The sequence below is a fragment of the Peromyscus maniculatus genome, chromosome 21 (genome assembly GCF_049852395.1).
Source record: "Peromyscus maniculatus bairdii isolate BWxNUB_F1_BW_parent chromosome 21, HU_Pman_BW_mat_3.1, whole genome shotgun sequence".
NCBI classification, from domain to species: Eukaryota; Metazoa; Chordata; class Mammalia; order Rodentia; family Cricetidae; genus Peromyscus; species Peromyscus maniculatus.
Window position 1 is genome coordinate 295125 of NC_134872.1, and position 23753 is coordinate 318877.

Below are 23753 nucleotides of genomic sequence, written 5' to 3' on the forward strand. Positions count from 1 at the left end.
TCCTCCTTGATTTCTGTCTTGACCCAGTTTTCATTCAGTGGTGATTTGTTCAGCTTCCATGACCTCATATGCTTTCTGCCATTTCTATTGTTGATATCCAGTTTTAATCCATGGTGGCCAGATAGGATACAGGGTATTATTTCACTTTTTAAAAAAATATCCCGAGATTTGCTTTGTAATAAAATTTAGAGAAAGTTCCATGGGCTTCTGAGGAGAAGGTATATTTAGTGTCTTGGTGAAAAGTTCTATAGATATCTGGTAGGTCAGTTTACCTTATGGTATTATTTAATTTCAGCATTTCTCTTCTGTTTTTGTCTGAATGATCTGACTAATGGTGCGAGTGGGTTACTAAAGTCACTCAGTATCACTTGTGTAAGGATCAGTATTTGATTTTATCTGTAATAGTGTTTCACTTATGAACTTAGGTGCCCTTGTGTTTCATGCATAGATATTAAGAATTGCAATATCCTCTTTGTGAATTTTTCCTTTGATGTGTATGTAATGTCCTTCCCTATATCTTCTGATTAGTTTTGATTTGAAGTCCATTTTCTCAGCTATTTAAATGGACTTCTTCTTGGGTCCATTTTCTTGGAATATCTTTTTCATCTTTTTGCCATGAGGTAATATCCTTGATGGTAAGGTGCATTTTGTGGATGCAGCAGAAGAATGGATCATGGTTTCTAACCTGATCTGTTAGTCTGTGTCTATGTTTTTGAGAAAATTAATATTGAGAGTTATCAATGGACAATATTTATTGATTCTTGTTATTATGTTGTTATAGTGTGGGGTTTTGCTCCCTCTTAATTTCCTGGTCTGGGATTATTTATTACTTGTATTTTCTTGGGTGTTGTTAACCTCTTCAGATTGAAGTTTTCCTTCTAGAACCTTTTGTAGAACTAGATTTATAGATAGATACTGCTTAAATTTTGTCTATTATAGAATGTTTTTCTCCATCTACTCTATTGATAGTTTTGCTGGATTTAGTAGTCTGAGCTGGATATAGTATCTATGGTGTATTTAAATTTGTAGAACATCTGTCCAGGCCCTTCTGACTTTTAAAGTCTCCATTGAGGTATAATTCTAACAGGTCTGCCTTTATATGTTACTTGGTCTTTCTCTTTTGAATAGATTGTGTCTTGGTTGCATATCCTCCCTAAATCCTGGAGATAACCTGGACTACAGGCTTAGGACCTTTCTTTCTTTCTCACCCACGGGAAGAGAGTGGTCCATACCTTCTGCCTCCTACTTGGGATGCCTTTTAGAAAACCTCCAGCTTCTCTACCAGGCTCCCAACCTGAAGGACCCTAAATTTATTCATTTTTGAAATAAAATTTGGCCTCAATATCCAATCCAAATGTGGCTGACTAGCTACACCCTAGATCCCAATATTATTTAGGACCTCTACAAATACTGCAAATGATTGGAGGGAATGAAAAGAGATTCTTCATTCCCTATTTCTCTTTTCTCCACCTCAAGCCCTGTTTGTTTTTGTTTGGTGTAACTCCCCCCCCCACCTCACCCCTACACACCCTGTGTAAATGCCTTGTCTTTAAACTATAGTTGATGGATCTATAAGTTTGTTGTAAAGTGGGAACTGGTAGCAAGACCTAGCAGGAGGGGAGAAAACAAAAGAGTAGGACAGCTTCAGGGTGCCCACACATCTTGCTGGCTGGTGCTATCTCTCTGTTCCACCCTGTACATCCTCTCCTGAGGTATGTATAGCTCTTTCATTTCTGTTGGCTTTTGTCATCCACAAAATTTGACTACATATTCCAGAGTCCTATTCTTTAGCTGCTGCTTCACTTTACCTGCTTTCTAACTATTTGTCTCTTGTGTCTCTGGATTTCAACCTGCTATGCCCTCATTGTGAGCACCTATGTGTTTCTTTGTCTCCTGCAGCCTGCTATGCCTCTGCTACACCCATGTGGACATCTCCCTTTTCTCCTGCTACCTGCTCTGTCTCTCTTTGTGCCTTCCTGGCCTGTGAATTGGGAGTTTTCTTGCCTCCCTCTAGGAGCTTCCTGTGATGTCCCACAGCTTCCCTAGATCCTTATGGGCCTCTATGACCTTATAACTCCCATCTCTTAGCTCTCTCCTTGAAGCCCTGAAGCTTCTCTACACCTTCATGGCTTCTACGGTATTGGAACCTTCACTTGGGTGTTCTTGCTTGTTCTTCCTTGTTCCTTAAGCATTCCTCTCTTTGTTGATGCCATAAGTGTCTCCCTGACTGCTGGAGCCTTCTCCTCCCTTGGAGCACCCACCACATGGGGAACTTTGTATTCCTATCTATCAGCTCTAGCCTGCTACACCCATCTGTGTCTCTCTACTAAAGACACTTACCAGTTCCCTTTTCCCCTGTTCTCTTCTAGCTTTCTCTCACCTTCCCCTAGGAACTGCCGCCCACCTGTAGTCCTATTATGCCATTTCTCACTTCAGCCTATGGTCCCACAGCTTCTGCTCTCAGCTACCTTGTAGAGCATATAGAAATACCCTCCACTGGAATTTCTCTTCCTCAGACTCAAACACCTTGGCTTCAGTACATATCAATGGCCAAGAAGTGGCAAACTGAATTTCTAAATTCTCACAAATCATAACTGACAGGGCACAAATAAATGATTCCCAAATCTCTTATATCTAAACTTGCTCTGCTCTACACTTTCAAAAGTCCCTTATCTCTAAGGTTCTACTTCCCACTCTTCAAAATCCTTTCTCTCTATGATTTCTTTCCACTCTGCTCCCCACAAAAAGTAAGACTATGCTGTAAACTCTATCTTAGGATTTGTAAATTCATTGAGTATGGTTTTAAAATCTATAAAATTTGTAATGAAATTTAGTTCTAAACATAAAAAAGCTTACAATTAAAAATCTGTACATAAGAGCAGGAGAGCTGGCCCTGCCCCTCACTGTTTGCTTCATAGGGTGGTGAGCTAGCAGGGAGGGAGGGGGAGATTCTGGAGAGCTTGCCCCAGTGATGCAGTTGAGGGAAAGCTGATGGGGTGACCAACCCAGCTACCACCCAGGCCCAGAACCAGGGCTATGAGTTGGCTCACCTCACCATCCACCCCTTCTATGATCTGCTGGAGCACATGAAGAGGCTGGTCCCGCAGATCCAAAGTTTCAGGATCTCCACGAAACAGACAACAGTAGGATGTCCAAGAGAAGTCCCAGTGAGGGCCCAGAAGAAGCCAGAGGCCTCAAACCAGACCAATGGCTCATTGCAGTGAACATTTGCAAGTAAAGATGTATGGACTAAAGGGCACACTGTGTGACTCACTATGTCATACTGTGGCTTTTACAATGAGCTTTTTTTCCTTTTCTTTTAAATTTTATTGCAGGGGCAAATGGCAGATGCAAAAGGATGGGGAGATAAATGAGATTGGGATGCATGATGTGAAATCCACAGGAATTAATAAAACATCTATACACAGGTAATTTTTATTTGCTACAACTTACTATGTATATATGTAATTCAATTCCCTGTGTGTGTATATAATTTGAATTTAACTAGCATTTAAAAATATATAGATCTCTTAGGAAAACATGTTTTTAAATAGTAACCATGTGGCTCTCCTCCATCTTGGCTAATGACCTCATCATAATGGAAGGAACCACATGATTGGCCATCATTAGCCAACTGAATATGTACTGTTTAAAGAGTACATGCCATGTGACTTATCCACCATCTTTCGATGAGACCACATGACACAGAGCAACAATTATAAAATTTCTTAGTCCTACTGAGTTTTCTGCTTGTCATTATATCTCCTTTTTTAGACTAAATAAGCAACAAGTCTCCAACATATTTTGCATTGGTATGGATTTTTGTATGATGATAAAAATTTAAGATTATATTTGCTACAGCACACCATATATTTTTTCAACTCTGGTTTAGAATATAGAATATATTGTATAGAATGATAAAATTTTAAGGTTATAAAGGTCTATTCAGATTAACAAAACACGTAGAGACTTAAACCTAACTACTTATGTCTTAGCTGACTGTTTAACACTAGTTTTCTAGAAAATTTAGATAAATAACAGCATATGTTTGATAAATAAAATATACTTTAAAAAATGAGATTTATAAATTCGTTAGGTATACTCAGGATCATAGTAATAATAGTAATAATTTCTTTGTCTTTGCTCACTTTGTTAAACTTGAGCTATTTGAATAAACTAAGTCATACAAAAACCATGATATTTTATAATGGTACACTATAAAAGGATTGGTAAAGTTGCCAGTCTCCCTATGAAGTATATTTATAATTAAAAGTTTTTAAAGAGGATATTATTTTATAGTTGTAGCTGTATACACACCAAATAAAGCTGCTCTCAAGTTTATAAAAAGAAATACAAATAAATTTAAAGCCACAGATTGACCCCAACACAGGTATAGTGAATTGTTTAAATAGTTCATTTTTACCAGTAGACAGATCTGAAAAAAAACTATTAAACAAACATTTGGATTAAATAATATTATAAATCCAAATATACCTAACAAATGGGTTTCTGTACTTCCCATAGTTCCTAATGTTATTGATAACTGGCTTTATTCCACTGTGGTCAGATAGAATACTGGGTATGGCTGGGTGGTGGTGTCGCATGCCTTTAGTCCCTGCACTCAGGAGGCAGAGCTAGCCGGATCTCTATGAGTTCAAGGCCAGCCTGGAGGGAGATCCAGGCACCAAAACTACACAGAGAAACCTTGTCTGGAAAAAAAATACTGGTTATTATTTCAAGTTTCCTTTATTTGTCGAATCTTGCTCTGTAACCTCATTTCTACTAAATTTTAGAGAAAATTCGATGAGCTGTTGAAAAGGTTTATTTTTTTTGCTAAAAGAGCTTCAATTCAAAACTGTTTTTTAAGGCTCAAACTTAACAGGAATAAAGCTGTAAAAATTCTAATCTTATAAAAAATGATACTAATTTATTAAAAACTGATAAAGATAATTATATGCAAGTTAATAGTCAGTTACTTTATAAATGATCAAATTCTTTAATGTGTTCAGAATTATATTTGTAGTCATGCCAAGTACTAATGTAACTAACTACAGAAATAAGCTTTTATTTAGCCTCGTGTATGTTTTCAAGTAAAGCTTAAATAAGTAGCTAAAAGCAAGCAGTTTGTTTAGTTTAGATATATTTAATAGATAATGATCCTCAAAACTTTTCAGAGCTCTGTTGAATATGGCATTTAAAATGTTGAATGGAAAAAGCTTACTGTAACAGACAGACACCCCAGCTCCTAGCAGACACTAAGGCTGCGAAGAAGATGATGATGGGACACAATGACAGCCTGGATTGTGGTAAGGCACTGGGGAAAACTTCCCATGCCTCATATGCAGCCAAGGCTACATACAAACTGGACATTTGTGATTGATTGCCCTATTCTGTCTGTTCAAAGAAAGGTCAGTCCCTCAAGTTCCTCCTCTACAGAAAAAAAAAATCTTTCAGACCTGGGTCTGACAACCAAAGGCCTGTGTTGTTCTGTATGACAGCTAAAGATTAAATATTGTCCTGTATAACAGCTGAAGACTGACTACTTCTGCCCAGAACAAACCTATGGGAACCTTGGGAAATGGGTAAGTCTTTGACATTTTAATTTATACATAGGATATTTGGACTACACATAAGCTATAATTTATCCTTCTCATATCTCTCATGGTGTTAACAACTAGGCTAATGATAGCTTTGCCAGTTTAACAGCAGCAAGCACACCAGCTCCTTCCCCAAGGCTTCAATTGCTTTCTCAGTTCTCTCCACAAGTAAAAATCAGTAGTCCTCAGGTCTCACTGGAGAGCTCCTACTAGGTCTCCAGCTGACAAAGACACAGTTTACCTTGCCACCTGGCTCTGAAAAGAGATAAACTCAAAAAACGGGTTTCAAAGTAACTTTTTACTATTCATTTGTTAAGGAGATTTGCTTTGCAATGACTGCTCTCAGTAACCAACCACTTGTGTCTCTGGTAAATGATTAGATGGGAAAAAAAAGTTCAGTTTGTGTAACTTCTGAGGGCCTAGAAAGTAGGGTAAGGTGTATCAATACAAGTTGTAAAGATCTGAGGACCTGTAAGCTTAAGTAAGTTGTGAAGGTCTAAGAAAGTGTTTTAAGGTTTGTAAATGCAATTTGTAAAGGCATAAGAAAGCCAAACACCAAGCAGAGCTCCAGGAGTCCAGTTAGAGAGAGAAGAGGGATTCTATGAGCAAGTGCATCAGGATCATGACGGGGAAACCTGCAGAGATGACCAAACCAAACTAGTGGGAACTCATGAAAGTTGGATCAATGGTTGTGGAGCCTGCATGGGACTGGACTAAGCCCTCCGCATGGTGAGACAATTGTGTAGCTTGATTTGCTTGGGGGGGGGGGGCTGGTGGTAGAATCAGACTCCATCCCTAGTGCATGAAGGGGCTTTTTGGAGCCCACTACCTATGATGGGATGCCTCCTGCAGTCTTGAGGCAGGGGGGAGGGTTTGGACTTGCCTCTACTGGATGTGCCTCCTCCTGGGAGGCCTTGCATTCTTGTGGCAGGGAATAGGGGGTGGGTTGGGGGGAAAGGTTGAGGGGTGCAAGAGGAGGGAAGAGGGAAATCTTTGATTGGGGTATAAAATGAAAAATAATTTTCTTAATAAAAAATAGAAAAAAAGAAAGTAATTTAAGGTATGTAAAAATGAAAAATGTTTCAGATTTCTTTCCTTCTCTATGCTATTGTTAAGCACTAACTACTATTTCATTAGTCACAAGCTCAAGATTTTAAATTTTGTTTGGTTGTTCCCTAAGTATAGACATAAAAGTGCTTCTCATTGTACTAAAAACATCTCTGTCCAATTTATATATCCAGCTCTCTAGAAAGAGTGTTAATACTTTTAACCTAAAAATCATTTTGGATTTCCAAGCTTCTACTATGACTCAAAGGTATGAATCTACTCCTCTTTTTACAATGCAAATTTCATTGCAGAGTAGTAGCAGTGGTAACCTTAACATATCAAAAACTTTTGTCTCTTTTTGTAAACTTAAAAAGTTCTTCAAAGCTTCAGGGAATAAACTTGAATCCACTTCTTGCAGGTCAAATGGACTTCAGATAAGTACAATCAACAGCCTGTTTCCCTGCCTGCCTATTCTGACTATTCTTTTTTTTTTTTTTTTTTTTTTTTTTTTTTTTTTTTTTTTTAAGACAGGGTTTCTCTGTGTAGCTTTGCGCCTTTCCTCGAACTCGCTTTGAAGACCAGGCTGGCCTCGAACTCACAGAGATCCGCCTGCCTCTGCCTCCTGAGTGCTGGGATTAAAGGCGTGGGCCACCACCACCCAGCTTATTCTGACTATTCTTGAGGGTGGGATCTGCCAAACTTCCATGGTCTTGGGAATTCCTTCCCTCAACTACTGGGATGATGGGCCTAAAAGTTTCAAATGTATATCTAAGAAAAAAATTTCTCTTAAATTTCTTAACTTTACCTTCTGTCGTGATCTCTCTCTCTCATTTCTGCTTAGAGATGGCCTTTCACATTATCCTTCCCCCAATAAATATCTTGCATGTGGTCTGTTGTGTGGTATGTTCTTTGCTTCATTCTTGGCCCTCTGATCACCATGATACCCTTGTTAGCCCATTTAACTGAACTTCGTATTATTTTTCCCCTTTTATTTTATTTTACAATACCATTCAGTTCTACATATCAGCCACAGATTCCCTTGTTCTCCCCCCTCCCCTTCCCCCCAGCCCACCCCCCATTCCTAGAGGAGGACTGAGATCAACCTGGTAGACTCAGTCCAGGCAGGTCCAGTCCACTCCTCCCAAACCGAGCCAAGCATCTCTGCATAAGCCCCAGGTTTCAAACAGCCAACTCATGTAATGAGCACAGGACCTGGTACCACTGCCTAGATGCCTCCCAAACAGATCAAGCCAATCAACTGTTTCACCTATTCAGAGGGCCTGATCCAGTTGGGGGGCCCTCAGCCTTTGATTCATAGTTCATGTGTTTCCATTCGTTTGGCTATTTGTCCCTGTGCTTTATCCAACCTTGGTTTCAACAATTCTCGATCATATAAACCCTCCTCTTTCTCGTTAATTAGACTCCCGGAGCTCCACCCGGGGCCTAGCCGTGGATCTCTGCATCCAGATCCCTCAGTCATTGAATGGGGTTTCTAGCAGGACAATTAGGGTTTTTGGCCATCCCATCAGGAGAGTAGGTCAGTTCTGGCTGTCTCTCGACCATTGCCAGCTGTCTATTGTGGGGGTATCTTGTGGATTTCTGTGGGTCTCTCTAGCACTTTGTTTCTTCCTTTTCTCATGTGGTCTTCATTTACCATGGTCTCCTATTCCTTGTTCTCCCTCTCTGTTCTTGATCCAGCTGGGATCTCCCGCTCCCACAGGCTCTCTTTCCCTCGACCCTCGCCCTTCATTGCTCCCACTCATGTCCAGGTTGTTCATATAGATCTCAGCCATTTCTCCATCATTGGGAGATCCTTGTGTCTTTCTTGGGGTCCTATTTTCCAGGTAGCCTCCCTGGTGATGTGAGTAGCAGTCCAGTCATCCTTGTTCCACATCTAGTATCCTCCTATGAGTGAGTACATACCATATTTGTCTTACTGAGTCTGGGTTACCTCACTCAGGATGATTTTTTTTCTAGATCCATCCATTTGCCTGCAAACCTCATGATGTCATTGTTTTTCTCTGCTGAGTAGTATTCCATTGTGTATATGTGCCACAATTTATTTATCCATTCTTCAGCTGAAGGGCATCTAGGTTGTTTCCAGGTTTTGGCTATTACAAACACTGCTGATATGAACATAGCTGAGCAAGTGCTCTTGTGGTATGATTGAGCATTTTGTGGCTATATGCCCAAGAGTGGTATAGCTGGATTTTGGGGGAGATTGATTCCCAATTTTCTAAGAAAGCGCCATATTGATTTCCAAAGTGGTTGTACAAGCTTGCATTCCCACCAGCAGTGTAGGAGAGTTCCCCTAGTTCCACATCCTCTCTAGCATAAAGTGTCTTCAGTGTTTTTGATCTTAGCCATTCTGACAGGTGTAAGGTGGTATCTCAGAATTGTTTTGATTTGCATTTCCCTGATGATTAGGGATGTTGAGCAATTCCTTAAATGTCTTTCATCCATTTGAGTTTCCTCTGTTGACAATTCTCTGTTTAGTTCTATAGCCCATTTCTTTATTGGACTGTTGGTCGTTTTGATGTCTAATTTCTTGAGTTCCTTATATATTCTGGATATCAGTCCTCTGTCAGATGTGGGGTTGGTGAAGACCTTTTCCCATTCTGTAGGCTGTCGCTTTGCCTTGTTGACTGTATCCTTTGCTCTACAAAAGCTTCTCAGTTTCAAGAGGTCCCATTGATTGATTGTTTCTCTCAGTGTCTGTGCTACTGGTGTTATATTTAGGAAGTGATCTCCTATGCCAATGCATTCAAGACCTGGAAAGAATAATACTCAACTTCCTATGGAAAAAAAAAAAAACAGGATAGCCAAAAGGATCCTCTACAATAAAACAACCTCTGGAGGCATCACAATCCCTGACTTCAACCTCTACTATAGAACTACAGTAATAAAAACAGCTTGGTATTAGCATAAAAACCGACATGTGGACCAATGGAATCGAATTGAAGACCCTGACATTAACCTGCACACCTATGAACATATAATTTTTGACAAAGAAGCCAAAAGTGTACAATGGAAAAAAGAAAGCATCTTCAACAAATGGTGCTGGCATAACTGGATATCAGTGTGTAGAAGGCTGCAAATAGATCCATATCTGTCACCGTGCACAAAACTTAAGTCCAAGTGGATCACGGACCTCAACATAAATCCAGCTACTCTGAACCTGCTAGAAGTGAACTTTGTATTATAAGATCTCTACCTCCCCAGTCTCTCAATGGCCCTGATATTACAAGCTTCGAATGTTCATCACTCTATCCTCTGTTCCTATGAGGTCAACATGCACAGATTTCACATGTGAGTGGTATATTGTTGGTATCAGAATTCTATGAATGGCTTAGGTCATTTAATGTCCTTCAAGTTTATCCATGGTGTCTCAATAACAGAGATTTTTTTTCTTATGCTAAATAGTATTTCTATGTGTATATGTAGCACATTTGAAAAATCTATTCACTGATAGACACGTAGACTTATGGAATATTTTCTCAAGTATTTTACTGAATTTTTAACTCATCATATTGATGATTTAAATATTTATTGTGTTCATTATACTAATCAAAATATCTTTTTATTTAACTATTTTTGAGATTCTAATATAATTATGTCATTTTCCCTTTTCATTTCTTCCCTCCAAACTTTTCCATGAAACCCTCTCCTTGTTTTCCTTAAAATTTATGGCATCTTCATCTTTGACTGTTGTTGAAGACACACACACACACACACACACACACACACATATGCATACATATGTACATATGTTCCCAAATAAACAAATACAATATGTTCAGTCTGAAGTTGGTAAAATTTTCAACAGTCAGACCTTAAAATTTTAGAAAAAATCAGTTTGATTGTAAGTTTTCTCTTTAATATATTTCTATATTTTAATGCTACTAATTTGCTTAAGATTTTCATCATATTCATGAAATGGGTTTGTAATTTTTACCTCCTATGAAAATAGAAAGAAATATAAAACTTATTATCAAGAGACAACGATACAACATGAACATTGTACTAAGGGTACAGGAATTAACATAATGAAATAGGACACATAATTCATTCATAAGACATACATAAATCTCAACACTACATTTCTAAAATATGACAGTTTAGTGAGAAAAATGACCATTAATAATAAGATAAAATTGTCAATGTCCTATCATTGGGTTCCTACATGAAATTAGTATTGAAACTTAGCTCTAATTTTTACATAACTGTATATAAATGTAAATAAAACCAAAATTAAGTCTAGAAAATACTATTAAATAATCTCTATGATTTGGAGATTACCAAAGATATTTACAAATACTACATGAATCATGCATAGAAAAGGGAACTAATTCATAAATTGGCATCATAAATACTTCTTAATAACTAGATAGGAAATAAGACAAAACACAATTTGGGAAAGGTATATATAATACATTATAACAAAACTACATGATCAATACTTACAAATCAAGAAAAAGACATAAAAATGAATGAGAAACTGACAGATTAAATGACTTTGGTGAACCTTCATAATTTCATTTGTAGATCTTTCCATTTCTAATTTATAAATACATTTGGGGTTATAAATTATAAATGTACTGCCTCCTGTCAACATTGTATACTTCTATTTGATGATTTCTGTGTCAAACATTATATGGAAATGTTTCCAAGTATTTTCTGTATTAACTGTGAATGAATAGAACAAAATAAATTGCCTGTGATGGAAAAAAAAAGTTAAAAAAAAAAAAAGATTATCCCACGAGGCTTCCTCTCAAAAAAAAAAAAAAAGAAAAAGAAAAAGACATGTTCTCTGATTCCAAATTCTCTTACATATCAAACAGGCACTGACTTGAGTCACATCATAGGCACAATTGTCATAACAAAGCTGAAAATGAGACCCAAGTTTGATTTTGCCCCTACACCACTCAGAATGCCCAAACTAACAAGGTGGTAGCAAATTTACAGATAGATTTCCTTTACATGCTTGAATGTCCTAAACTAATCAATCAAAGTTAGAAGCTACATTGCAAAGGATCTACTAACACATAACATCTTATCAGTATGTAATTGTTCTCCCAGCTATATGTATCAAAATGCATAAATTATGCCAGCAGTATTAATAATAAATTCAAATTGAAATCAAAAATAGAAAATGAAGGGAAGTTCTTCTAGATTATGAGGTTCTCTAGTGTAAACTATGAGGAAGAAAGAGGGAGTCTACAAAGGTGAAAAGGGAGCTACAGATGATAACAGAAAAAAGAGAGATAAATTAAATATTTTCTCTCATATAATGGAAGCAGAAAGGGGATTATTTGGAGAAAAATATGAACAAGCAGGGGAGAAAAGAGTGTCAGTAATTACCTAGAATGCAAACAGATAAAATTATTTGATATAATATATAGATTAGGTAGATAACTAAAAGGGATAACAGGATCCATCTGTAAACAGCAAGGCCTCGCTTGATTTGTGAGGACATTTAAACATTAAAAATGAAAGGTTAGAAGAAAATATTCCTTAAGAGGGGAAACCAGAACATAGCTGCAATAGTTATACTTAAATCAGATAAACCAGACTTTAAGTTTTTGAAACTGTAAAAAAGAGAGAGTCATTACTTACTGTTCAACAGTGAATTTAATAAGAAAATTGTAAACATGACGTACGTAGCCTGAGAGCATTTCAATATATAAGTATGAATAGATTCAAATGGAAAGATAGACTGCAACACAGAGATAAAGTAGTGGGGGCCTTTAATCCACCTGGACAGATTATACAAAAGAAAAGAAAAAGGAAATAGTGGACTTAAATCATGTTGAATACAATGATCTTAGTGTCTAGCAAACATTCCCTCCTTCAGCTTGAGAACACACAGGAACCTCAACTGTCTATAAATGCTGCTCTGGTTTGCTTTCTGTTGCTCTGACAGAACACTGAAGAAAAACAGCTTTTAGGTAAAGGCTTTTATTTCATCTTACACTTCCAACAGTCAATCATCAAAGGAAGCCATAGCAGGAGCTCAGAGTAGGAACATAGAGACAGGAACTGAAACAGAAACCACAGAAGCATGTTGCTTCTTTGCCTCCTTCTAGACTCATGTTCAGCTATCTGTCTTATAAAACACCAGTGCTCATCTGACTAGGAATGGTACCATCTATGTGCTCTTGGCCCTCCTCCAAAAATTAAATTCAAGAAAATTCTCCACAAATGTGCCTATCGGCCAATATGATGGAGGCAATTACTCTACTGAGGTTCCCTCTTCCCAGGTGTCTCTTGCTATGGAATATCATTTTGTATGCTGTGAATATGTGTTGCTCAGGTTGATAAAAAAAAAAAAAAACACTGATTGGCCAGTAGCCAGACAGGAAGTATAGGGAGGAAGTATAGGCAGGCTAAGTGAAAGAGGAGAATTCTGGGAACAGGAAGGCTGAGTCAGGAGTCACAAGCCAGACACAGAGGAAGCAAGATGTGAAAGCAGAACTGAGAAAAGGTACATGGCTAAACATAGATAAGAAATATGGGTTAACTTAAGTGTAAGAGCTAGTCAGTAATAAGTCTGAGCTAATGGCCAATCAATTATAATTAATATAAGTCTCTGTGTGTTTACTTGGGGGACGAGAATGGGAGAGATTTGGCACCCAATGTGGGGCTGAAAATTTTCATGTGTCCAGGCTGGCCAATGGTTGTGAGTGGGAGAGATTTGTCCTGACCACTGGCCAGGACACAGGAAAACTTTCAGCTACAGTCTCTAGTTTGCTTGGAATTGACTAACCAGCACACACAGTCTCCAGGATAAATAAAATTTAGGACAATTTAGAAACTATGCCTTAACTAATAAAAAACAATGTCAAAATTATTAAGTATCTTCTCTGATCACTATAGCGCAACACTAGGAATCAATGATAAGAAAATCTTTGTAATAGTCACAAACATGGAAATTAAACAGCATATTCCTCCAACCACCCATTAGCCAATGGAAAAATTACAATGAAAAATTTAACAAAAGGAATGAGAATAATCAGTGTGCATTCATACGTGTGCAAAGTGGTCTAAAACAAATTTAATAAAATTTATTTGTACCCAAAACAACAACAAAGAGGGAAGCACACCATAACAAAACCTTAGGGATGCATCAAAATAGGTCTAAGAAGAAAGCTGGTAACACCAAAGACCATCAAGGGCTGCAGAAAGTGCCTCAGCTGTTCAGAGTGCACACAGTTCCTGCAGAGGACCTGAGTTTTATTCACATTATTCTCAGTGCCTAACTGGACAACTACATCTCTAAGGAATTCAATAACTCTTTGGCTTCCTCAGGCATCTGTATGCATGTGCACATAGACATATATATGCAATAATAAAGTATGATAAATATTTTAAATGGGTTTATCAAAAACTAGAGAAAAAATCACAAGCTAAGCCTCTGTAAATGTCAAGTATTCATGACTGAATACTGAATACTTTATACTGATTCAAACTTACATTTTTGTAGTAATTTTAAATCAGAAATGAAAGTGCTGTAATTTTGTTTGAAAAGTGTTTATCTATTGAGATCTTGGTACAATATCTTCCCTTTGATTTTAGTTAATAATGTTGTCTGTGTAGCAACATCAGGAATCTTGGAGTCAGATAGAAGCACTGAGTAGTGGGAAAACTCTATTGTAAATGTGAGTGAAAATACCAGCAAGTTAGCGATCTAACTATATACAGAAGAGTTCTATGAAAAATTTCTTCAATTTCAGTAATCAAGCGTACTTTTTAGTGTTATTAATGCATTATTTAATTTGATATTTAAGTGTTAATTACATAAAATTAAAGATATTTGGGGTGACTTTTAAATTTAGATTTATATGGCTTTAAGAAACACATTTTCTCCTTAATTTGCCCAATTTATAGTTTTATAAGGTTTTTGTCTCTGCTTTGCCTAGGTATAGAAATCCAAAGGAACATGCATTTCACATTATTTAAACATTTAAAGAAATTTACAAACTAACTATAGAAGGCTGAATTTGAGAACAAGTGAATTCATAGTAATTTTATAGTTCTTCAAATTACCTGTCTTGATTTTTTTCTAGAAGGGACTGGATTTCTAAGATCACATGATTCTAAAAAAATCACCTAATATTGCAAATACAGAAATCAAAGCTTAGGAATCACCACCCAATGGACATAATTTGATATGTAAAATTGAAATTTTAGTGAAAATCTTATTTAGCAAAAACATAGCATGTAAAATACAACAAAACTCCACTAGGAGACCACCAGAGCAGAGCAGAGCAGTGAGGGGGGAAAAAACCCCAGATGTCTGGCTTAGACTAGGGCACTACCAGGAGACCTTAGTCCAAAAATATAGGGAACCATATATCATTGGGTTCACATAAACACACTACTAAAGAATTCCCCAAAGATGTCTAGTTAGCTGTAAACACACTTTATAGAAAAGAGATCAACCAATAGACATATTTACTCTAATAAGATAGAGCCAGAATTCTTAATAAAAGAATGAACATAAGAAAAATAAAATTGATTGGAGGAGTCTTGACAACAGCAAATGTTGTTTTCAGTTTATTAGATTATCTGATTATCAGGAAGAAAACAGATATCTGTCTAGATGGGACATTTCTGAGTTTGATAACTAGGGAAGTGGTTTTATTGCTGGGACCACTCCAGAGAGGCCTGTGAGTTTGGTTTTGGATCATCTGTGTCAGGGTGACCCTGGGTAATGCATCTGGATCAGCACCTTCATCTTAGTGGGAACAGATTTATATCTCTACTTCCCAAGAATTTTCTCTCTGGTGTTATCTTTTCTCACCAGCCTTTTCAAAGCCCCCTTCACATCTTTGTTTCTTAAAGTGTAAATGAGGGGGTTTAGAGTAGGAATAACCACAGTGTACAAAAGGGTGATGAACTTCCCTTGACTATGTGCATAGGAGCTATTAGGCTGGATGTAGACAGCAGTGATTGTGCCGTAAAATAGCACTACTACCAGCAGGTGGGATCCACAGGTTCCAAGAGCTTTACCCCAGGTTAGAGCTGACCTTAACCTCATCAGTGCTTGGGCAATGTACCCATATGATACCAAGATGAGTGCCAGGGGAAGGAGGAGCAGCACCAAGGAAGCCATGAAAAGCTGCACTTCGTTGGCATGAATGTCTATGCAGGCTAACTTGATCATGGCAGGAACTTCACAGATGAAGTGATAAATCCTGTGGTTCCCACAGCGAGGCAGGCGGAGGGTGATGGTGCCCTGAATCAGTGTGTTGCCCACTCCACTCAGCCATGCGATTCCTGCAAGAAACTGGCAGAGCCGCGGGTGCATGACTGTGGCATAATGGAGTGGCCGGCAAACAGCAGCATAGCGATCAAAGGCCATAACTGCAAGGAGGACACACTCAGTGGACCCCAGAGCCAGAGACACATAAAGCTGAATAGCACAGCCTGTGGCAGTAATTGTCTTGGCTGGACCATGGAGGTTCCACAGCAGCTGAGGAACAATGCTGGTGGAGAAGCAGATATCAACAAAAGAGAGGTTTGTCAGGAAGTAGTACATGGGTGTTTGGAGCGCAGAATCCAAACGGGAGACAAGGATGATCACTGTGTTGCCTACCAGGGTCAGGAGGTAGGAGATTAGCACCACCACAAAGAGGATCTTTTCAAGTTGTGGCTGATCAGAGAAGCCCACCAGGATGAAATGGCCACCTGAGCTGTTGTTGATTGTCATCACTCTACTCACAAAAAGGAGGGTGACAAGTGCAGAAATGCATGTTAGATAAAAAGGAAATGGAAAGGGATCAGAAATCTGCATGAGAGATATGGACCCTAAAGGTGGAAGATGGCATATGTTCTGTATAAGAGACAGGCAGGAAGAAGATGGGAGAGGGAGAGGGAGAGGGAGAGGGAGAGGGAGAGGGAGAGGGAGAGGGAGAGGGAGAGAGAGAGAGAGAGAGATCACAGAATACAGAGTTCACTGAGAACTGTTAAAGACACAGAGCTACACCAGGAACTACAAACAACTAAGGAATGAGAGTGGGAGAAATTGTCTTACCCGGGGAAGAGCACACCAATTGGTTAACCAGTCCCAAATGGTCAGTCCTGAAAACACACACGTAACATTATACAGTCTGATCAGGATATATGTACATATAGGTATATAGACACAGATATTCCTAAATGCATGTAACAATTATTGAAAAAGGCCATAAATTTTAAAGAGAGCAAGGAGTGCTCTTTTCCTTTGGAGAAAGGAAAGGGAAGGGAGAAATGACATAATTATATACAATCCCAAAAGGAAAAGGAAAAATATTTTTAAAAGGTTCAGAGCTAAAAAACAGACCATGTGTAAAATACTTAATCATCGGTGAGTGCTCAGTTTTTCCAAGTTGTCTCCCTTGTTCTTTCAAGAAATTCACCCTTTTCTTCCTCAACAGCACTTATAAGATTATCCACAAAACACAGAGAGAGAGAGATGTCAAACAGGTTCTTGGTAGGGATCTCATTCTGTCAGTAGGAAAAGTAACAAAAATGCCTTTGGCGGAAAAAAGTAAAAGAAAATGATAATGCACTTCTCTGCCTGAAATGTATATTTGTAAACACCATGCTGAGAACAAACAATACAACCTTGGTGTTTTAATTGTTTTTTAGACACACATGGGTTAGTTTTCTGTCAGTATTTTTCTTATAATATAAAAGCAGGTAGTCTGGAGTATTTTATCAGTCTATTATAGAATACTCTTGTTAATTTTAGAGCCTTGTAAAATAATTTTAGACTTGTGTGTTTTATTTTTATGTTATAGTAACTAAGACTCAATTTTCACTTTCAATAGACCCCTTTGAACTTGTGTTTTGTAAACTATTTTCCTTGTTATTGTAACTTCATACTGCACAAACAATAGAGGATATAAGTCCAATTGATTTATTACTTTATTTAGATTTTTAAAATATTGTGTATATTCATTGTACACAGTACTGTGCTACATGATGCCATTTTCACACAAGTGTGTATTGTATATTGAAAAAAACCCCTAAATTTCCCATTTCATTTAGTTTTTATCAAAGACATTTTATGAATATCCTAGATAGAAAGCCAGATAGATGACCACTTGTCTTTTGGCTGTAACCCTTCTTAACGTGACCGCATATAACTATAAAAATAATATAAAAATAGGACATTTATCAAGGTAAACTTCATTTCTAAAAATGCCAACTTCTCATGCTACCATTTTATTTAAGTTCTGCACAATTTCATCCTTTCTTTTTTTCAGAATGATATCCCAATATATTATAACAATATGTTACTTCTCACCAAATCAAGTTTAAATTTCTTTATTAATCCTGTCTTTCTTACTCAGATAATTTTAGTTATGCTTACCAACTTCTACCCACCTGTCAGTGTCTATTTCCTGGGCATCCCTCCTGAAACCCTGAATTGCTTTGCTTGTAACCATGTAAATTTACACATGTGCCCATTTCACAGAGCAGACCACATGTCCTAAAAGGAGAGGGAAATGCTAAGTGAGTAGAAATGTTTCCTTTAAATGTCTTTCTTAATATCTAAAATGAACAGTTATTTATAAACAACAGGATAGACACAATTGTAATTTTGGTAAGTTGCTACCTTTACTAGCCTATTAAATTGCTACTTTCCCTCTTTTCATCTCTTGACTAGCAACATTGTTTAAAGCTTCCATTAAATAAATGGTATGATAAAATAGTATAATGTTTCTTAACTTATTTAATCAAAGTTAACATATGTGTATGCATGTATATATCTATTGCCATCCATATTTGTTGAAAATGATATGTATTTTGTCTAACTTAGTGCATGTTACATTGCTTATTCAAGGTACTTGAGTGTTCTTAGGAATTGTGTGAAACCCTATTTTAACTTTATGTTGCTGTAAAATAAGATTTCCTGGAAATGTTAGTGTTTTTGTTAAGGTAGCTACTATATATTGTGTTTTCAAGATTTTCCTCTAATATAGTCATCATGTCCAAATGTATTTGTGCAACTCAGCCTTGTTGAGGAAAAAGAAGACATGAGAATTTTAATTTACTCACATTTTAAATATAAATATTTAATAAGGAAGCAATGCTTTCAATTCTCTATATTTTTTCAGAAAATACAGTGATTTAGAGTCAAGGGAACATAGTAGTTACATGCATACACACAAAAGCAGAGAGGCGTAGATCTTCTCCTCAGCAGCACATGTATATTCAACACTATTGCCACATTACAAAGGACTTCATATTTTTAATAAATCTAAGTCATAAAGATCATATAGAAGTGATCTTTCATTGTTTCTCTAGCTTTGCTTTTTCTTATTGCTGAATGTATGTTCTTCAAATTTAAGGTAACTATAAAATATAAATTATTTCAAATCCAATCTTATAGTGAAATTTAATTTACTATATTATTCAGAAATTTTTAAACTGCTTAGCATGCCAATAGACATGTGAATTATTAGTTGAGTCATTTAAAGAAAACTGATTTGGCAGTTGATGAAAATAATATTATTTTCTTAGCTAGAGTTTGTACTATGGAGAGAAGAGAAAAAGAAAAATATTGGTTAATATTTCCTCACCTCTGAAAATTTTGTCCCCTCATTCTTCCAATTACTTTCATAGACTGAAAAGATATTGCTTTCCAGAAACACAAGATTCTGAAAATGAATCTTTGAATCCAAGGCCAAATATCAGATGTAAGTGTTTTGTCCAGAGCCAGGGGATACTGAAGTGTGTCTCTGCAGCAGAAATGATGTCAGTCCAAACTGGGACGTAGGGATTCATGTATTCCTAATAGGGCAATTACCACCAAGCACAATAGTGACCAAGAGCAAACTATTCTGGGAAAATGTATTTTAGTCACTGATTCTGCACAGGTAAGTCTTTAATATGAGACATTTCCAGGCTCTCAAGTCACATGCTAGACTAAGATTGTGAAGAAAGTAAGAATAAATTTCTCACTCTGTGCAAATCTCAAGATTAGATACCTGATTCTCATGGAATCAGTTGTCTCTGTATAATCAGAAATAATCTTCAAGATCCCCTAACCTGAGTAGAGATGAATATATGACATGCCAACCATTGTCCTAGAGATGGATTTTCATATATGGATTCTGTTGGAGAGAAATGAGAGTAGTTATTTTGACAGTGTTATCTACATTATTCAATTTTTATAAAAGGTTCTGTGGTCAATAAGTTTGAGAGGCCTCACATATAAACCTCTCAAAAGCTTACAAAGTTCATTGGTACTTCTTTCGAATTCACAAAGCAAAGCACACATGCTAGAGTTACTTGATACTACTTTGTTCCAAATCATTTGCCTAAAAGCATTTTCTTGAGTAATCTTGAGCAACACATCTTAAGAACTTATATAAAACATATATCAAGACAAGTATAGAGAGACATCATCACAGAAACATGCGTTTAGAAATGAAGAGGGCACTGTCTTATTGATATCAGGCATAAATGAATGCTAATAAACATATAAACAACATAGGTCTCATGAAGAACATGGACACAAACACAGACAATCCTTCTCTTTGATAACTTTCAGGAGATCCTAAAAAGAAGACTTGGTTCATTTGAAACCATATCTGAAAAACAAACAAACGCATTGGAAAAGAGGTATATTGTCCATGACCATTACACACACACACACACACACACACACACACACACACACACACACACACAAACTGTCACGTTGAGGCAGATTTAAGGAATGTACCTCCCTCTATGTCTCTAGAGCAGGAATGAGACATTATATCACTGTTAGGTAGGGTCTAAGTTAGCAGTAAGTCTTTAATACAAACATACATTTAAATAAGCTAATAGGCATTGGGAAGTTTTGACCCATTTAATTAATAGCTATCAGATATGCTCCTGGTGCCCTGGGTTCCTTGAGTGAAAAACTATGGTAGCCAGTTTTTTTATTTTATAATTTAATTTAATTTTACATATCAGCCACGGATTCCCTTGTTCTCCCCTACTCCACCTTCCCCCAACCCACCCCCCATTTCCATCTCCTCCAGGGCAAAGACTCCACTGAGGATTGAGTTCAACCTGTAGATTCAGTCCAGGCAGGTCCAGTCCCCTCCTTCAAGGCTGAGCCAAGTGTCCCAGGTTTCAAACAGCCAACTCATGCACTGAGTACAGGTCCCGGTCCCACTGCCTGGATGCCTCCCAAACAGATCAAGCTAATCAACTGTCTCACCTATTCAGAGGGCCTGATCCAGTTGGGGGCTCCTCAGCTATTGGTTCATAGTTCATGTGTTTCCATTCGTTTGGCTATTTGTCCCTGTGCTTTATCCAACCTTGGTCTCAACAATTCTCGCTCATACAAACCCTCCTCTTTCTCGACAATTAGACTCCTGGAGCTGAGGGAACCGGATGCAGAGATCCACAGCCAGGTCCCAATAGCCAGTTTTATGTCAACTTGACACAAGATACAGTTGTTTGGAAAGAGCGAACCTCAATTGAGAAAATGTACCCACCATATTAGACTCCAAAAAAGCCTGTTGTACATTTTCTTGATTAATAATTAATGCAAGACGATCCAGCACGTTGTGGATGATGTCACCCCTTGACCGGTGATGCTCTAAGAAAGCTAGCTGAGAAAACCACTAATGAGCAAGTAAGCCAGTAAGCAGCATTTCTCCATGGATCCTACATCATTATTTATTTATTTATTTATTTTTGCATTCCAGATTCCTGCTTTGAATTCCTTCCCTGAATTCCTGGATTATGGGCTGACTAAAAATTATAGATGAAATAAACCCCCTTGTTCTCAAGTTGTTTGTGGTCATGATGTTTCATGTCAGCAATAGAAACACTAACTAAGACAAAGGTTATAAGCCAGGCAACCAGTTGGATGGCAGTCATGACATGTCAAAACTGGCTGCTTTGAACATTGATGCCTTAAAGAAGCCACACATAAACGACCTCAGCTTACTGCTGAAGTACAATGTCAGCTCCAGAAGGTACAATTTGAGCCAGACCTTGACTTCACAAGCCCTGGTGAACTTCAGATTCTACTCAGTCTTACATATTCTCAACTCAGGCCACAGTGGGGAGCACTTCTCTGCCAGCCCAACAGCAGGCCATGATTGATCCCAAATTAGTTCTTCCTATGAAGGTCCATCTCAGAATTTCCTCTCAGAACTTCTTTTGCTATGTCACAAAGACTCTACAAGTTATGTGTTCACTTGTCTTTTTTCCAGGAACTTTGAAATTTCCTCCCTGATTCATTGAATAATTCAAAAATTTTTCAAAAGTGTCGTTCTATTCCAGGTGGTTTTGTAGTTTCTGTGCTCTCTTTCTATTTATTTCTAGTTTTATTGTACTATAATATGATTATAATAAAAGAAATTAACTTTATTCTTTTATGTTTTTTAGTATTTCCCTTATGTATTAAGATGCACAAAGTCCTAGAAACAAAAGCTACTAACAATGTTTAACGTAGAAACATAAGATCTGAATTTACCCATAATGATTGCATAAACTACATCAGTGCTCATTTACAACAGAAATAAAGTCCATGAACAGATGAGTTCTTTGATAGATTCTGTCAACCATTTAATATAAGATAAATACCTTCAAACTCTTCCAAAAGATAGTAGAACATAGACTATGCCCCTCTTTTTTTGTTGCCCAAATCAGGTCAATATAATCTCCTTGGTGAAGCCAAACAGACCTCTCATGAGAATAAAACTCAAACCAGCATCACTTGTAGCAAGGATAAAGCAATAATAACAACAATCACCTACAACACAGTACTAGGGACTGAGTCCAGGAAAATAGTAAAACAATTTACACGCTATATGATCTAAGCTATCGGTGGGTGAATGATATCAGCAACACACAATTATTTCAGATGGTGAAGATTTCATTTCATAAAATTCAAAATATTTCCAGGATTAAAAAAACAGATGATAAATTAGTAACAGAAGGAAATAACCAGCATTTATGCCAAACCCACTGTCAACACACTATGATGAGATTGAAAACTTTATTCACCCTTCACTAGCATGATAAGAGTATAATTCATTACTTTAACTCAAAACTCAGAGTGCCTAGGCATGAAAAAAATGCTCTGGTTTGTATGTCTTGTTCCCCAGGAGACCACATGTTGGATCTTTGTCATCAGTGTGGCAATGTTGATGCAGTAGAAAGATGATTAAGCTATTGAGACACTCCCCTTGTGGATGGAGAGATTCAGATGTTCTGTGATAGAACTATTTCTCAGGAGAAGGGCATGTTGCAGAGTAAGGCTCCTCTGCACAGAGCTATTGCCCTATCCTTAAGGACTCTCAGGAGAGCAATGAGATGCCTCCTGAAACTCACCAGTGAGAAAAGATTGTGAGTCTCCAGGGGAGAGTAAGATGAAAAGGACTCAGAATACAGAAGAATTTTAATATAATGTGCTTAGGGTTCATTGTTTTCCAGGAAAGGAGAAAGTGTGGATGTGTCCTGGGAGTAGTAAAGTGTGAGTGTATCTGTGTGTGTGTGTGTGTGTGTGTGTGTGTGTGTGTGTGTGTGTGTGTGAGAGAGAGAGAGAGAGAGAGAGAGAGAGAGAGAGAGAGAGAGAGAGAGAGATGGTGGTGGTGGGATACCAGGGCATTGCCTTGAAGGACATGGTACTCTTTCTTGAGACACAGTCTTCTTGACATCAGGCATAGTTTTTCTCCATAACAAAAGCTTTTCAGTACATTGCAGAGTTGAGGATGGGGATGGCGTGGGTCCCCTGTATGTTGTAGAGAAAGAATGAAGAGAAAACCAGAAGTGGCTAATCAGAAGCAGAATCCACCTAATCTCTTCAAGTACTGTGACTGGAGGTAGGTGCCACAGTTAATTATCAAGACTAGGCCTGGGGAGAGTGAATTAAAGTATATAAAAGAACATCTGATACTCCAAACATTTTCCATTCTTTTTATTCTAATTAGTATTGTCTCCTACTTTTAAGGCTACTAAAGTTTGTGCAGACTTGAGCATTGCTCTTAGAAAACAGCTGTCTATTGTTGTCAATCACTTGTTTCATGGTCAATTAGAATTCACTTATCACTATGATACTATGTTATATGATACATTGAAGTCTAATCAAGTGACCCCACCCTTTCT

The 23753-nt window shown here is 37.5% G+C and overlaps 1 protein-coding gene across 1 annotated transcript; it reads right to left on the reverse strand.

Annotated features, from left to right (window-relative positions):
• Positions 1-15302: 15302 nt before the first annotated feature.
• On the reverse strand, positions 15303-16356 carry LOC121824753 (olfactory receptor 2G3-like). Its single transcript, XM_042266220.2, has one exon. The coding sequence runs from the start codon at positions 16354-16356 to the stop codon at positions 15406-15408; it is 951 nt and encodes a 316-aa protein (XP_042122154.2). The 3' UTR covers positions 15303-15405.
• Between the last annotated feature and the right edge of the window lie 7397 nt (positions 16357-23753).

Coding starts and splice junctions, on each gene's coding strand:
- LOC121824753 (XM_042266220.2), bottom strand. CDS start 16,356: ATGACAATCAACAACAGCTCAGGTGGCCATTTCATCCTGGTGGGCTTC.